Raw genomic sequence first — 16,045 nt, forward strand, 5'->3', positions numbered from 1 at the left:
TGCGGGATTCGAACACCGGTGCATCACTCAACACGAATGCACCGGACGTCTTATCCGTTAGGCCACGACGACTTCAACCTGTAACTTATTTTGGGAGTATAATTGATAAAATTGTCAATTTTTTCTAAACATACCAAGAAGCTGTAATTTATAGGTGCGGGGAGATTTTGGGTCTCTTTACATCTTTATTCATACGGAGTACTCTAATATAAAATGGAGTTGATGCTATCGTCTCCGTTGTTTCATCATACCACTTGATACCGATGTAAAGTTTTTCCCTTCAGAGCTATGCACACAACTCAAGAAGCATTACTCTATGCAGTTTCTCTTTCGGATCCCACCCAGTGCTCTAAAATTATGATTTTCTGCAACGAAGGTTCGAAAGAAAATCTTTCAAGGGGAGCAGCCGTACAATTCCACTCCTGACATTGCACCTCAGCAGTGCGACAGTAAATAATATGAAATAGTAAGCTCACACACTCAACATATTTCTAAGAAATAAGAAACCGTAAATTTTAGACTTACGCATAATAAAAGGGCACGTTGCTCGTAGAGCAAATGACCATTGAGGCCGAAAAATTCTCTAGTGGTGACTGCGTAACGGAAGACTCCGCGTATTTAGACCTCCCACAAGATGGACTGATGACCACGGGTTAAGGTTCCCGGGAATCTCAGTGAATGGAGGCAGCACAGGACCGTTCGTTATGACGAGGCTTGGAGGAGGTCTATGTTCAGCCATAGACTTCTGTAGCCTAAAAAAGTTAGATAGATACCTAATAAACGCTATCTATTATACGTATATTTAACTTTTTTAAAGTATGAAATTAATATTCCCAATTTCAATACACGTTTTATTAACTTTGCAAATAAAATTTTATCAGCTTGACCATGTTCAAAAGCGAAGAATGTGTTACGTAACCCCGAGCCTAAATATGTTGTTCGCTGCCTACTTTAAAAGTCTGGAAACTTTTATTCTTGAACACAGTTCTATTTATCTCTTATAAAACAACAAAATGACTTATGAAATTTTAATATTTTATGAAATTCAAGTCTAGTAAGTAAGTAAAGTGAGGTAGTCTACTAAATACGGGGAAGGGAAATGGTGGTCTTTTTACTGGCGGTAAAACGTCCTGTGAGCCTACGCCCTGCCTATTTCTGCCGTGAAGCAATAATACATTTCAATTTGATTAGTGGTGCAGCCGTTGTAATATACAACGTGACTTAGAAATCATATTTCAAGGTGTGCGGCGGCATTTACATTATTGATGTGTTCCGGAAACTAGTTTACAAAGGGTGGATTGCTCGTTTCATATTTTTGAGTTCAGTTGCATTGTTGGTTATTGCGTTATATTTTTGAAGGTAATGTAGATGTTGAATATGAAAGTAGAAAAGCACACTTAATTTTACTGCGCTAAGAAAATTCTCCAAAATCCTATAAAAGTTGGTCTATGTAATCTGTGGCTGGATTAAATTGACGCGATGAAAGTGGAATTATACAGATAATAAAATGTTAAAACAGCTGAAGTGATATTTAAATAATGTTTGATTGACACATAAGCAAGCCATACCCAAAAGTGAGTAAGTGTTGTCAATGGTGAATAAGGGATTCACTGGAGAGTGGGCAGCTTTTCAAGCACAAGTCACCGTCCTTGTCGAACTTGAACTAACCCACTGTTTTTTTTATTTTTTATTGCTTAAATGGTCGGGCGAGCTCAAAGCCCACCTGGTGTTAAGTGGTTACAAGAGCCCATAGACATCCACAACGTAAATGCGCCACCCACCTTGAGATATAAGTTCTAAGGTCTCAAGTATAGTTACAAATTTTCTCGCCAGATCTTCTCAGTGGGCTGTGATTCCGATCCAATGGTAGAAAAAAAGGAAATTACACCAATATACTACAATCGCCATTAAACATTGACGGATGGTAGGGCGTATTCTAGATAGTACGGTAGGTACCACGTCTGCCAACATCTGCCACAATACAAACAGGCGCTCCAATTTCAAGGATGGAACAGTCGAATTGAGAATTGACCTCACGTCTCAAGTTGGATGGCAACATTCACCTTTTGATGTCTACAGACTCCTTTTAATCACTTTACACCAGATGGGCCGTAAGCTCCTTCACCCATTAAACAATAATTTAAAATAATTGTATCTTTGTTGAAGTAGTAGTAGTAGTAGTAGTATTTTTATTAATGGGTCTTCTTAGTAAGCACTCTCCTTAATATAAAAAGCCACTGATTACAATGAATGGATAGATTCCATATGTTTTATAATTAATTATAAAAACTGGTATCTAAGATCTATCGATAAAAATGTTCTATCTATTCCTGTATCATATTTATATGATATACAGTCGTGGTCAACTAATTAGGGACATTCAAGATAGTGAAGGGCTATAACCGGTTATGTACATTTAAATATAAAACCCTATTGATTTCTCAGCACCTATTATTTGCATAATGTGGTCCGATTATTATGCTATAAATGGCTGTAAATAAAAGATTTAATAAATAGAAAAAGTATTTAATATCAAAGATTAAACATGTATTAAATATTAAAGTACAATTCTATAGTGGACATTTAATTAAGGACAGTAAAGTATAATGAAAAATACAGTTACACAAAACTTATAATCTTCAGTGTTATAATATCTTTAACAGCTCCATTTTATTACGTGTAAAATCAGACTCAGTAGCAAAACCTTTGTTAGTAATTACCGCTTGACACCGATGTGGCATAGACATAATCAGTTTCTGACATGTTTCGACAGGAATGTTTGCCCATGCCTCACAAAAAGCTTCATGAAGTTCATCCAAATTTGTATTACGATAAGTGGCAACTTTTTTCTTGATTTCGTGCCAAAGATGCTCAATTGGGTTGAGGTCCGGGCTATTTGCTGGCCAATCTAGCACCGATACAAACTGACTGGTAAGAAACGACTTGACTGAATGGGCGGTATGTTTCGGGTCGTTATCCTGCTGAAACGTCCATAAAATAGGGAGATGCTCCTCAGCATAGGGAAGCATAGTTTCTTCCAATATTGCCTTGTATTGATGTTGGTCTAAGTTACCCTGAACTTTCCTCACAGGTCCCACTCTACGTCCAGAAAATGAACCCCATATTTTAATGTTTCCACCGCCATGTTTCACCTGTTTTTTTGTGAATCTTTGATTCATTTCCGCTTTTACAGGACACCGTACATATTGCCTTCCATCTGAAGAAATCAAATTAACCTTGGTCTCGTCAGAGAAAAGTACATGTTGCCATTGGGCGTAGGTCCAATGTCCATATTTACGTGCAAATGCCAAACGAGCATTTCTATGTTCTTTCTTCAACAACGGTACTTTGCGAGCCACTCTTCCGAACAACCCTGCTTCTACCAAACGTCGTCGAACGGTCCTCGCAGATACACCGGCTCTTTCGTTTGCCCCAAACACTTCGTGTTTAATTAAAATAGAGCCTAGAAACGGATCTTTCTTAGCTAACCTGGTTATCATTCTATCTTCTTGCGGAGTCGTTTTTCTCGATCTTTTTGTTCTGGACACATTTAAAGCTGTGTTATAGCGCTTGAAATGTTGCACTGCATTGCATACCATAGTTTTTGAACAATTTAAATGTTGTGCTATCCACCAACCACGCTCGACAAACTTCATGATAATTTTTCGTAGTGTTGGATCGCAACTTTTATTTTTGCCCATTTTTCTTCAAAATAATTCACAAAACTTAAAATAAAAAATCTGGATTGCCGCCAAAACGACCACTAAACAGTAAGAAAAGAAACAAAAAAGTATTAAAATTCCAATTTTGAAATTAGAACGCAATACCTCAGTGTCCCTAATTAAATGGCCAGCCAGCATTCTTTGAACCAATAGCACTATGATATTGTATCAGCTATACTGTGAAGAGGTTTAATGTTTAAGAAGTTGTTATTGTTTGTATAATCGCGCACATAAATGACTAATTACACTTACATGTAAAAGATATGGAATATTGCTAAGACTCGTTGGAAAATAAAAAAAATATTCACAATTTGGCTTAACTAGAGATTGTCCCTAATTAGTTGACCACGACTGTATATAATTCTCGTATCACGGTGTGCGTGATTGAACTCCTTCGAAGCGGCTTGACCGATTTTCGTGAATCTTAGCGTGTATATTGGCCAGAGTAAAGAATCGGACAACATCTATTTTTTATCCCCCTAAATGTTAAGGGTGGTCCACCCCTAAATGTTTATTTTTATGTTTTAGACACAATTTTTTGTTTTTATTTTTTTATGGTACAGCATACAAAAATACATAGAACCCTAAATTTTCACCCCTCTACGATCAACTCTTATTTTTTATTTGTTAATTAAAAACTTTAATTTTTTTGCAAGAATTTTGTTTTTATTTTGTCATGACTTAGAATAAAAATTTTTATATTACTCTGAAGTTTTCAGCCCTCCACGATCAACCCCTATTTTTTATTTGTTAATTATAAACTTAATTTTTTTGGCAAGATCTTTATTTTTATTTTGTCATGACTTAAAATAAAAAACCTCATATTACTCTCAATTTTCACTCTTATACGATCAACCGCTATTTTTCCATCCCGTTTTTTTTTTTTTTTTCTAGCACAGATCCGCAATAAGGTTGCAAGATGGCAATCAAATATTATAATTGTAGAACGATAAATTCTTATTCAAAGTTTATAATTTCAAGTTCCTTTAATTATGACTTTTTTTTAATTCAATTTGATCTCCCGCCCTCGCCCGTCGACTACTGATCAACTATCAATCGATCAGTTATCCCCGCCAAGTGTCACCACTCATCCAGCAAACATCACGTAGTAGGGATGAGGACGAAGCCGGTCTTCTGTCTTACTCACTATACATTTTTCAGCCATGTTTTTTTGGTTTTATTTGTGTATCAATAGTATGTTCAGTAGGTCTGAGAATCGGCCACTATCTATATTTTATACCCCTAAGTGATAAGGGTTGTCCACCCCAAACATTAATTGTTTTTTTTTTTTATATATTTTTTTTGTTTGTTATAATGAGGTATTATGTGGTTGAATAAGGTTTTTGAGAATTTTATATATTAGAGTAGAATTTCCCTAGAAATCTTATTTAAGGCAACACAACGTTTGCCGGGTCAGCTAGTATTACTATAAAAAAAATAAGTTTAATAAACATCCAGGAAATACGAAATTATATAAGTGTACTACAAAAATGACCCACCTTAAAGGAATTAATCCTTTTAAAAATGTTTATCTCTCGCGCCGTCAATTTTACTTTACCAAAGCAATGTAAAATATTCGTGAAGCAAAAAAATCATTTTAAGCTTTATTGAATAGAACCACCCCGCTTTAAGGTGTCGCAATAAATTAGTGAATGGATTGATTCGCGAAACTATGTGACAAGGAACAAGGTCACCATAAGCTGTCTTGACAACTTCCACTCCTTTTACTACACATACGAGTTCATGAACGCGTAAGTATAAAAAGGAAACATGAAATCTCATAAGCATCATTCAACGGTTGATCATTTCACAGAAAGAATCAAAATGTTTTCCAAAGTAAGATTTTAACATATAACTAGTATTATATAATCATTTCGTTACTAGTAAATGTAAATGTCACTTGAAAAATTTTACTGGTGGTAGGACCTCTTGTGAGTCCGCGCGGGTGGGTACCACCGCCCTGCCTATTTCTACCGTGAAGCAGTAATGCGTTTCGGTTTGAAGGGTGGGGCAGCCATTGGAACTATACTTGAGACCTTAGAACTTGTATCTCAAGGTGGATGGCGCATTTACGTTGTGGATGTCTATGGGCTCCAGTAACCACTTAACATCAGGTGGGCTGTGAGCTCGTCCACCCATCTAAGCAATAAAAAAAATAAAAATAGAACTTGAGCTCAAAATATGGTTCTGTGAAATTTGTTTGCTAAATGTATTTCAGCTTATTAGAAATTCTAAGACTTCAAGAATATGCTTAACTGTGTCTAAATTGCCAAAACTTTATATTTTTCAGTTAATAGTACTGTGCGCGTTTGTGGCGGTGTCCCAAGCTGGTCTCTTGGCGGAACCAGTCCACTACTCATCTGCTGGGGCAGTTTCCTCCCAGAGCATCGTACGCCATGACGAAAGCCACGGTGCTCATTATGCCGCTGCGGCTCCTGTAGCTTACCACGCTGCCCCTGTGGCTTACCACGCTACCCCTGTGGCTTACCACGCTGCCCCTGTGGCTTACCATGCTGCCCCAGTCCACTATTCGTCTGCTGAGTCCGTCTCTTCCCAGAACATCATCCGTCATGATCAGCCCCAGACTATCAATTACGCTGCTCCCGTAGCCAAGTTAGCCGTCGCCACTCCCGTCACTTATCACGCCGCCCCTGCTGCTGTGTCTTACCATGCTGCCCCAGTAAGCAAAATTGTTGCTCACCAAGCCGAAGAGATTGTAAGTATTTGATGAACATAATATAATTCATGCAAGTAAATTTAAGATGCACATAAAAAAACTAGCATCGATACAGCACATTCAATTGTTTTAAATTACCTTGTACGTCACGGATTTGTTGATGCTCTTTCTGTTATGGATTTTCTGCCAAAATACACCTCTTGTGAATGTAAAGTATTGCAAAGAAAGGAAGAAAATTTCAATAAAGAGGTCAGACGTAGATTGAACTTCAGACTTAATTCTTTAATTTTGTACTTTCTAGGCCTACCCTAAATACGAGTACAACTACTCAGTAGCTGACGGTCACTCCGGCGACAACAAGTCCCAACAGGAAGTCCGTGACGGTGACGCAGTGAAGGGCTCATACTCCTTCCACGAAGCTGACGGCTCCATCAGAACCGTTGAGTACACCGCTGATGCACACAACGGCTTCAACGCTGTCGTCCACAACACCGCTCCCACCGCCGCCCCCACACACATCAAGGCTGTACCTGCCCTCCAATACTACCATCATTAAATACTCAATTAAATATTAATGTTATTAGAAAACATTAGATAGTATTGAAAATTATTTAATAAAATAAAAGATCACCAAATTCGTAAACATTGTTTCCTTATTTTTTTTTAAATTTTTCATTTATTTCTTCCAGTAAACAGTTGAAATGATTTCAGAATTACTCGATATGGGTAAGCGACCTCTCTTCATTCCAAAACTACCATTTCCCCAACTATACGTTCCTTATAGCCCCCTATCTTCAATCTATTGGATTAGTTAAATGTCTCTGGTACTTCCTGCGATAACTTGAGCACAAATTGCCTTTTTGTTAACACTTAACTTTGATATATGCTTAGCATTAGTTGAACAGTGAATTCGTCTACCCTAAGCTCCAAAGATTTGGTAAACATAAAATCAAGATGCATTCGCAAAACATCTATTCTTGAAGTCCTGAAGTCCTTGAAGTCTTCCTTGTCCTGAAGAAACTGGAAAGGCCACCATGCGACAGATATAATCCTACCGTCCTAAAAAATATACATTAAAAATTTTAAAAAACCTACGAATTTTTTTTATATGTATATATGAGATCCCTCTCATTACATGAGATCCCTCTCGGTTACTCCCATAATAGTGTAGATCAAAGGCCTGAATGTGCTTAAGTTTAAATACATAAGATTTTTAATTTACAATAGAATAGTGTTCGTATTGTTAATCTGAGATAACAAAATATCTTTTCGAATCAAGAAATTTAGTGAACGCACAATATTATCTTCGATTTATACGAAGTGATAAAGTCGCTCTTTCTCTTTTATTATAGCAACGTACGAGTCGGCTTTGTATTATTATTAACTTCATTAGGCGTTATTAATTACGTAACATTAAACTCATCTGAAATTTATTAGGTGATACTTTATTAAAACGATATTTACGATTTATTATCGAATTTTTTTAGTTCTTATTTTATTATTTCCGACTTTTCGTATACTTTACGTCGATTAAGTGTAAAATTATTATTTACTGGTGGTAGGCCCTCTTGTGAGTCCGCACGGGTGGCTACCATCACCCTGCCTATTTCTGCCGTGAAGCAGTAATGCGTTTCGGTTTGAAGGGTGGGGCAGCCGTTGTAACTATTTTTTTTTTTTTTTTTATAACAACTAAGAGGCAAACGAGCAAGACGGGTCACCTGATGGTAAGTGATTCACCGCCGCCCACGGTCACCAGCGTTTACGCCAGTGCGTTGCCTACCCTTCAGATAAGAATATGCTCTTTTCTTGAATAACCCAATGTCGCAGTTGTTGGGGAAGACCGCTGATGGCAACGAATTCCAGAGATTTACTGTGCGTGGCAGAAAACTGTTTTTAAAACGCATTGTAGTGGAACGCCAACCATCCAGATGGTGCGGATGATAGTTCCGGCGAGACGATCGGTTGCGAAAATCAGCGGCTTCTATTAAATTGAACAACTCCTCGGAACACTCCCCATTGTAAATTTTGTAAAGTATGCATAGGGAAGATAGATCCCTACGCAGTGCCAAAGGATCTAGCCGATCGGCAAGTACAGGATCGTCGACAATCCGAGATGCCCTACGTTGGATTCGGTCAAAGGGAGATAGCTGATAACCCGGAGCCCCGGCCCAAAGGTGCCAACAATACTCCATGTGAGGCCGCACCTGCGCCTTATACAGCTTAAGGCGGTGAGCCGGCTTGAAGTACTGTTTGGCCCTGTTGAGTACTCCGAGTTTTTTGGAGGCCATTTTAGCCTTACTCTCCAAATGACCGCCAAACTGGACAACACTCGAAATGTCTACGCCCAGAATGCCCATGTTCGGCTTGGCACAAAGGTGAGTGTTTCCGAAGAGTGGCGATGCGACAAAGGGGGCTTTTTTAGCGGTGAACACGCAAACTTGAGTCTTAGAAGGGTTAAACTGGACTAGATTTAGTCCCCCCCAATCGGAAATCTTCACAAGGGATGATTCGATTTCAGACACAAGTTTGTTCCGACACTCATCGACGTGATCCCGAGAGATATTGCTGCGGCCGAAATACAGTGCATCCACGGTACTGTCATCCGCATAGCAATGAATGCCACTGGTATGCAACAAATCATTGATATGCAGAATGAACAATGTCGGGGATAACACGCAGCCTTGGGGAACACCAGCATTTACGGTCCGGGGGTCCGAGCATGAGCCGTCTACGACGACTTTAACTCTCCGTTCCGCAAGGAAACTGCCGATCCACCTACAAAGTCTCTCAGGAAGCCCATAGGAAGGAAGCTTCGATAGTAAGGCTTTATGCCAAACCCGATCGAAGGCTTTCGCAATGTCCAAACTAACGCCTAGTGCCTCACCCCTACTCTCAACCGCCTGCGCCCAACGGTGAGTTAGTAAAGCCAAAAGATCACCAGCTGATCGGCCTTTGCGGAAGCCATATTGGCGGTCGCTGATCAGCTGGTGCTCTTCCAGGTAGCCCATGAGCTGGCGGTTGATTATGGATTCCATAATTTTGGAGAGTAAGGAGGTGATAGCGATAGGCCTGTAGTTGGACGGATCTGAGCGGTCGCCTTTTTTAGGGATCGGGTGTACTAGAGCCGTCTTCCATGAATGTGGGACAACGCCGAGGACATAAGAGTGTCTGAATAAGCGCGTTAAAACCGGTGCCAGCTCTGGATCACACACCTTCAGCACAATAGGAGATATTCCATCGGGCCCACTCGACTTGTTGACATCCAGGGAAAATAATGCTTTCCGCACAGCACACTGTGTGAAGCGGACGTCCGCCATTGTGGTTTCACACCTCGGGATGGTAGGAGGAGTGTTCCCCCAGTCGTCAAGAGTCGAGTTTTCCGCAAAGATAGAGCCAAGAAGATTGGCTTTCTCCCTTGCGGAATAGGCCAATGAACCATCCTCCCCGCGCAAAGGTGGAAGCGTCGACCGACAGAAATTACCCTGGACAGCCTTGGCGAGAGACCAGAACGCACGAGAGCCAGATGGCAGGCGCGCCAGTCTCTCGCCAATTCTCCCAACGTAATTTGATTTTGCCAATGCAATTTGCTTCTTAAAGAACCTGGAAGCAGAGTTGTACTTCTTCTTTAGTGAGTCAGAGTTTACATCCTTAGCGGCCTTTGCCCTAGCCCAAGCCTGGTAGCATTCCCGCTTGCGAAGATGTGCGTCACGGCAGGACCCACCAAACCAGGGCCGAGACCTGCCACCGACAGGCACCGCTGAGCTAGGAACAAACAATTCCATGCCCTGCAGCACGACGCCGGCAACCGAGTCGGCGCAGGTGCTAGGATCCTCTGACTTGAAGCAAATCTGCCCCCATGGGTAGGATGCAAAGAAAGAGCGCATCCCGTTCCAGTCTGCTGACCTGTAGTGCCAAACACGTCGTCTACCAGATGGAAGTGGTTGTGACGAGACGGTGAGAGGCACCACGCTCCGAACTAGGCAATGGTCCGATGACCCGAGAGGAGCATCGACCCATACCCGAATGGGTTCGGGGCGAGAGGTCAGCAGAAGGTCCAATAAGGAAGGCGAATGGTCTTCCACATCCGGCACACGTGTGGGAGAAGGTAATATTTGCGTCAGACCATTGGCAATGGCAAAATCGTGAGCAGACCTTCCCGCATGGTCAGTACGTGTTGACCCAAGCCAGTCAGAGTGGTGGGCATTAAAGTCGCCCAAAACCACAATTTCTGCGGTAGGAATCTGCTCAAGTATTCTGTCAGTGGACACCTGCAGGTGCTCGAAGAGCCGGTCAATTTCCGAATTTCCGCTATGAGACCTGTAAAGGCACGCGTAGATGCGAATGTGATCCTCACAATGGACGCGCACCCAAAGGGTCGACAGGTCTCTGCCTTCAAGACTGCTGAGCCTACGGTAACAAATTCCCTCCCTGATGTACACACACACGCCGGCGCGTGGCACAAAAATGTGCTCCAGGCTATAGGCCGGGTACTTTAGATATGAAGTGTCAGTTGGGGAGGAAATCTGCGCCTCCGTCAGGAAAAGCAAATCTGGCCTTTCCGTCTCGAGATGGTGGTGGACGGCATTTAAGTTCGAGTGAAGTCCCCTGATGTTAGAAAAATCCACTGCTAAAGTGGAGGGGGACTTCCTCGTTATTGGGCTCAGTTTGCACCCAGCAGCTGTGATAAACGACGCTTGATGTGCCCCCCCAGAATACGATGGGCAGCCTGAGCCAGAGCGAGAGGATAGCATCTCTCGCTCTCGCTCAGAGAGGGATTCTCCAGTCTCTAAGAGACTGGTACCCTCCTGGGGTATTTTATTTGTATCACTCGTCGCCATCACAAAAATCAAAAATAGCATAAGGGGTGGGGAAGGAAAGGGAAGGAGAAGGGTCACAGAGGGTGAGGAATTGTGGGACAGGGAATAAAAAGACAGGAAGGGGCCAACTGATACTCATTCCCACACGCAACGCAACAGTCCCTAGAAAATCTGTTGCGATACGTGTAGTATAATGAAAGTGCCAGTTGCTATTTGGGCCCCGAGGTAGAGGGATAAGGGCGCCGGGACTCTCACTCACCAGTCGAAACGCGGTGGCCTCTAGGAGGCCCCCACTTCACGCTGATTTTCTGTGAGAGGGTAGTGTTTCACCGGTCGATCCTGCCCACCTACGTGCTACAGCGAACTGCAGACTTGGATCTACTACTATACTTGAGACCTTAGAACTTATATCTCAAGGTGGGTGGCACATTTACGTTGTAGATGTTTATGGGCTCCAGTGGGCTGTTAACACCAGGTGGGCTGTGAGCTCCTCCACCCATCTAAGCAATAAATAAAAAAAACTTAGTTTTAATTCAGTCTACAACTCATGAAAACTGAAGATAAAGTAACGCTTATTTAATGCAACTTATCAGCTTTTCTAATGTTTTTAGTCGTGTCGATGGGAGGCGGCCTCTCCGCCGCCTATTGAGGCTAGAGCCTTATCGCTAATGCTACAAATTAGTGCTTAGCATTAACTCGAATCCACAGATTTCTCAACCTAAATGTTAAGCTTAGGGTGTCAACCTCAAAACTCCAACTCTATTAAAACAACAACTATCCAAGCCTTCAAGCATAAATCGATTGACTATTAGGCTGATCTTTGCACAACAATCACTGCTGTTAAGTTGAGCCCTTTGCGGTCCTAACACTAATAATATAATGTAAGATTATATGTCCAATACGTGTGGACACGGAACTCAAAGAATTAAAAAAAAAGAACATATTAAAAAGATTTTTACTTGTCATTTCTTTCTATTCAATTAAAAACACTAAAATCTGTAACTCCGTATCCGTTTACAAAAAGCTCGAAGTGGAAAAAATACGTCTTTGTTGATCATAGAGAGATGATACGATAAACTGCAATAAAAATTTATTTCGTTAATAAAACGTAGATATGTCAGTTTAACATTTTAATTTAAAAACAAGCTAACAGACTATGAACCAAATCAAAACATTATCAGCGTACTTATTATACAAAATTACTTTTATTAGACATAAGTCTGTCGTTATTCCAGTTCAGAATTTTTGCAGCAATTTATTTTGTTACGGATAACAATTTGACGATGCCCAATTGGCCAAGACAGATACAGAAGCAGTCAAGCAATCAAATCATGATAAGCAAGTATATTGTTCAAAGGTGTATCTCAGTAGAGTCATAATACTCCTTAAAATGTGTTTTTATCTAATCCACGTTAAGCTTTCGCTAGGAAGTCGAACAATAGGACCTGCTACAATAGCGAAGCTCTAACATTTTTTTATATAATAACCATCGAAAAAGTATAAAATGGATTATATTCTTTCATTTTGTCAACAGTCTCTCATTACATTCAGCAGACGGCAGTTCATCCCATAAACCGGAAGATGTATTCTCAGGTAATATTAAGTTTAGTATTAAAAATTAACAACTTCCGATCGTTAGGTTATAATTTGGATAGGGCTGCTTCTTATACAAAATGACGAAGACGACGAAATATAGACGCCTTTTTTTAATTTTTCCTATAATAATACTTTCGAAAAGATACTTAATAAACTTCAAGTGTTAAAATTATATTCATTAAAAGGTTTCAACTTTCTTCCCATCGCGTACAATACTCATGATAATAGCTTTATAACGCACAACATACAAAATCGAATACATTTTAATCGTTTTCATTAATGCCTCCTTTAAAACTGTTTAATTTCAGTTAGTTTTATTAATTTGCTTCGTCGGTGGAATAAAGACAGTTTTCGTCGATCCCAACGAAGGACCATATGCAGGAGAAGATGGTGCATGGAAAACAATAAAAACTTATCATCCGCCGAGTCCAATCTATAAATACGAAACCTATGTAAGTTATTCAATTGTTCTGGTATGACAAATCAGTATTTAAAACCTTTTTCTACTACGTATCAATTTAAAAAAAACGGTGTTTATATTGTATATTCTTGTTGTATGCAATAATTGAATACAATGTTTTTATACAATTGTTGAAAATAATCTGTTTTTTTTTGGATTTCTTTTAAGTTATTTAAACGCCAAACAAGCAAAATTGCCGAACATTTTAAGAAGGAGCTCTCGTATAAATTCAATTTAAGCAAAATATTTGAAGGGAGCGCCAACCGTTAAAAAAAAAGACTTCAACTTAAAAACCTATGTCGCAAGGTGGGATTCGGCATTCTTTTTATAAAATTTATAGGCTCCAACAACCACCAACTAGTAATAAGCGGGCTTTGGGGGTGTCCGCTGGGCTGGAACACAAAAAATACATTATCATTGTATCAAAATACAGTATCAATACATCATACATTACGATATAATACCCATTGATCACTCAATGATCGGGATTCTTATCATATTCACTGACACCTCGACATCTAAATTTATTTGGGTTAGGTAAAACTTTCTCGAGTCGCCATTGACTATTAAAAAAAGCTTCAAGAACAACAAACAAATAATGGAAAATCGGTTGACAAACGCCGAAGCAAATGGTACTCAACTGGTCCTTTTTTGCCGTTTTCGTATGTGTTTAATAAATATTTTAAAGCGATGAAATGCTATTAATAACTAAATTAATTTTCATTGATTCTATTGCAGAGATATCCGAAATATGAATTCGAATATTCAGTCTCAGACAAAAAGACTGGGGATCACAAAACTCATCGTGAGTCGCGTGACGGAGATCGTGTTCGTGGTGAATACAGCCTTGTCGAACCTGATGGTTCGCTGCGGAAGGTGGAATACGATGCTGATGACCATAACGGGTAATTATTTATATGTTATTTTTTAGTTTTATCAATTTTTATTGTTATAGGAAATTTAACACCGTTTTAATTCACGATTCCTTAAAATCCATTAACATGGGTAACAACTAATGACACTTGGGCATTATATCTAAAATTCTTTAAAACTCCCGAGCACAGATTTCTAGAAAATATAAAACTAAAACACAAAAGGGGCTCATCTTTAGACTATTGCACGTGAATAAGTCGGCGCTAAAATATGTACAATGAAGAAAGGAATTGACTCAAAGTAAAATCATATTTTATTCTAGTTTCAGCGCTGTTGTAAGTAAAGGTGTACATAAGCACGGTGACCACGCATACTCAGTTTTTGGTCACACCAGACACTTTTACCCTATCGGACATGGCATCAAGATCAATCACTATTTCCCAGAAAAGAACACCGCAAAAGACGTTAGCTTTGATAACACTGACAAAGGAAAGCCTGTTCAAGAAAATGTACAGGATTCCGTTGGTTTTCAAAAGAGTGCCACTAAGACTGATGTTGAAACATCAGATAAAGAAATTACTTTAAAACCAGCAAATGCTGAAAGTGTTGGAAAATCAAATACTGAGAGACCTATTCAAAAAGATTTGGGTGCAGTGGTCGATTCGACAACTCCTTTGATTATAGAAAATGAGAAATCACTTGAAGGAAGCACAGAAGAGATCAATACTGTAACAACTGAAACTTCCGTAATTGATGCTATGAAAGGCGAAGAGATAATAAAAAAAGATGACCCCAGTCCTGACAACGAAGTAGCTTCGTCACACTACCATATGTTTTATTACGTTTATTGAGTATTTTATGTAAAGTCGAAAATTTCGGATAGTTTCTAAGTCACTATAATAATTTAACTATGCTAAGCAAATAAATGAGAATAAATGTAATATATGAATTGAACTTACGAACTCTTTAAAAAGCTCCACCTTTGCTTTATACCGAGAAACTTTCGCTTTTAAATTGAACGTTTTTTAAGTCTTATCATATCCACACAAGATGGCATTATCGCGACAGTAAAAGTTAAAAATATATGTACAGATGGCGTAGGTTGCATCGTATATTTAGATTGTACATCGTATATCATTATGATTGCGTGAAGTATTTCTTTGGAATTCTACAACTTTTTTTAATTAAGCAAAGAAATAAGTTACACCTAAATAACAGGCTGTCAATAACAATAATTGTCATTAGATATAGCTTGGGTGCTTTTAGTTCTTAAATTATCATTGAAGAATAGATAACTTCACGGACCACGTGGTGTTAAATAGTTACCGGAGTCCGTAAACGTTAAAAACCTAAATGCCGCCATCCGTCTTGATTAGATTGCATGAAATTAATAAAACTGAAGATCACATAAACTGACCTCATTGAAATACAGCCTACTGTTTTCGGTTGGATAAAATCCCGCTGTAAATAGTACAATTTGGGATACCAAAATCAGTACATAAGTAAGTACATAAGTAAGGGGATCGAGATAGAAAATAATAGGCGCAGAAGATAAAATATTTGAAAAAAAAGTCACACCTGTTTGAAGATGAGAATGTAAGTCCTATGGACTGGGAACGCCGTCGTCCGCCTTGAGAGATAAGATCGCAGTTTTAATAATTTTTTACGTGTATTATGGTTGTCCCGTTTTTGAAATTGGAGTTTATGACTAATTCGCAGCAGAAACAGGCAGGATGGTGATACCAACTGGTACTAACTTACGTTACGCGCTACCGCTAGTAAAGTCAGTTGGATGATCCCAATACGCTAGTATCATAGTCAGTAAACGTTGCTCTATCCAAATATCTCTTGTGAGGCCTCTTGTGAGTCCGCACGAGTAGGTACCACCACCCTGCCTATT

General features: G+C 39.5%; 2 protein-coding genes across 2 annotated transcripts; both read left to right on the top strand.

Moving 5' to 3' along the window:
- The first annotated feature begins 5,447 nt into the window (after nucleotides 1–5,447).
- On the top strand, nucleotides 5,448–7,042 carry LOC114243116 (uncharacterized). The gene is made up of 3 exons (XM_028174493.2): nucleotides 5,448–5,558; nucleotides 6,013–6,438; nucleotides 6,701–7,042. The coding sequence occupies exons 1-3, from the start codon at nucleotides 5,493–5,495 to the stop codon at nucleotides 6,953–6,955; spliced, it is 747 nt and encodes a 248-aa protein (XP_028030294.2). The 5' UTR covers nucleotides 5,448–5,492; the 3' UTR covers nucleotides 6,956–7,042.
- A 5,755-nt stretch (nucleotides 7,043–12,797) lies between these two features.
- On the top strand, nucleotides 12,798–15,017 carry CPR94 (cuticular protein RR-2 motif 94). The gene is made up of 4 exons (XM_028174491.2): nucleotides 12,798–12,809; nucleotides 13,121–13,264; nucleotides 14,011–14,177; nucleotides 14,468–15,017. Exons 1-4 carry the CDS (start codon nucleotides 12,798–12,800, stop codon nucleotides 14,994–14,996), a joined length of 852 nt encoding a protein of 283 aa, XP_028030292.2. The 3' UTR covers nucleotides 14,997–15,017.
- The last annotated feature ends 1,028 nt before the right edge of the window (nucleotides 15,018–16,045 follow it).

Source organism: Bombyx mandarina, chromosome 22 (assembly GCF_030267445.1).
Source record: "Bombyx mandarina strain Sakado chromosome 22, ASM3026744v2".
Lineage (NCBI taxonomy): Eukaryota > Metazoa > Arthropoda > Insecta > Lepidoptera > Bombycidae > Bombyx > Bombyx mandarina.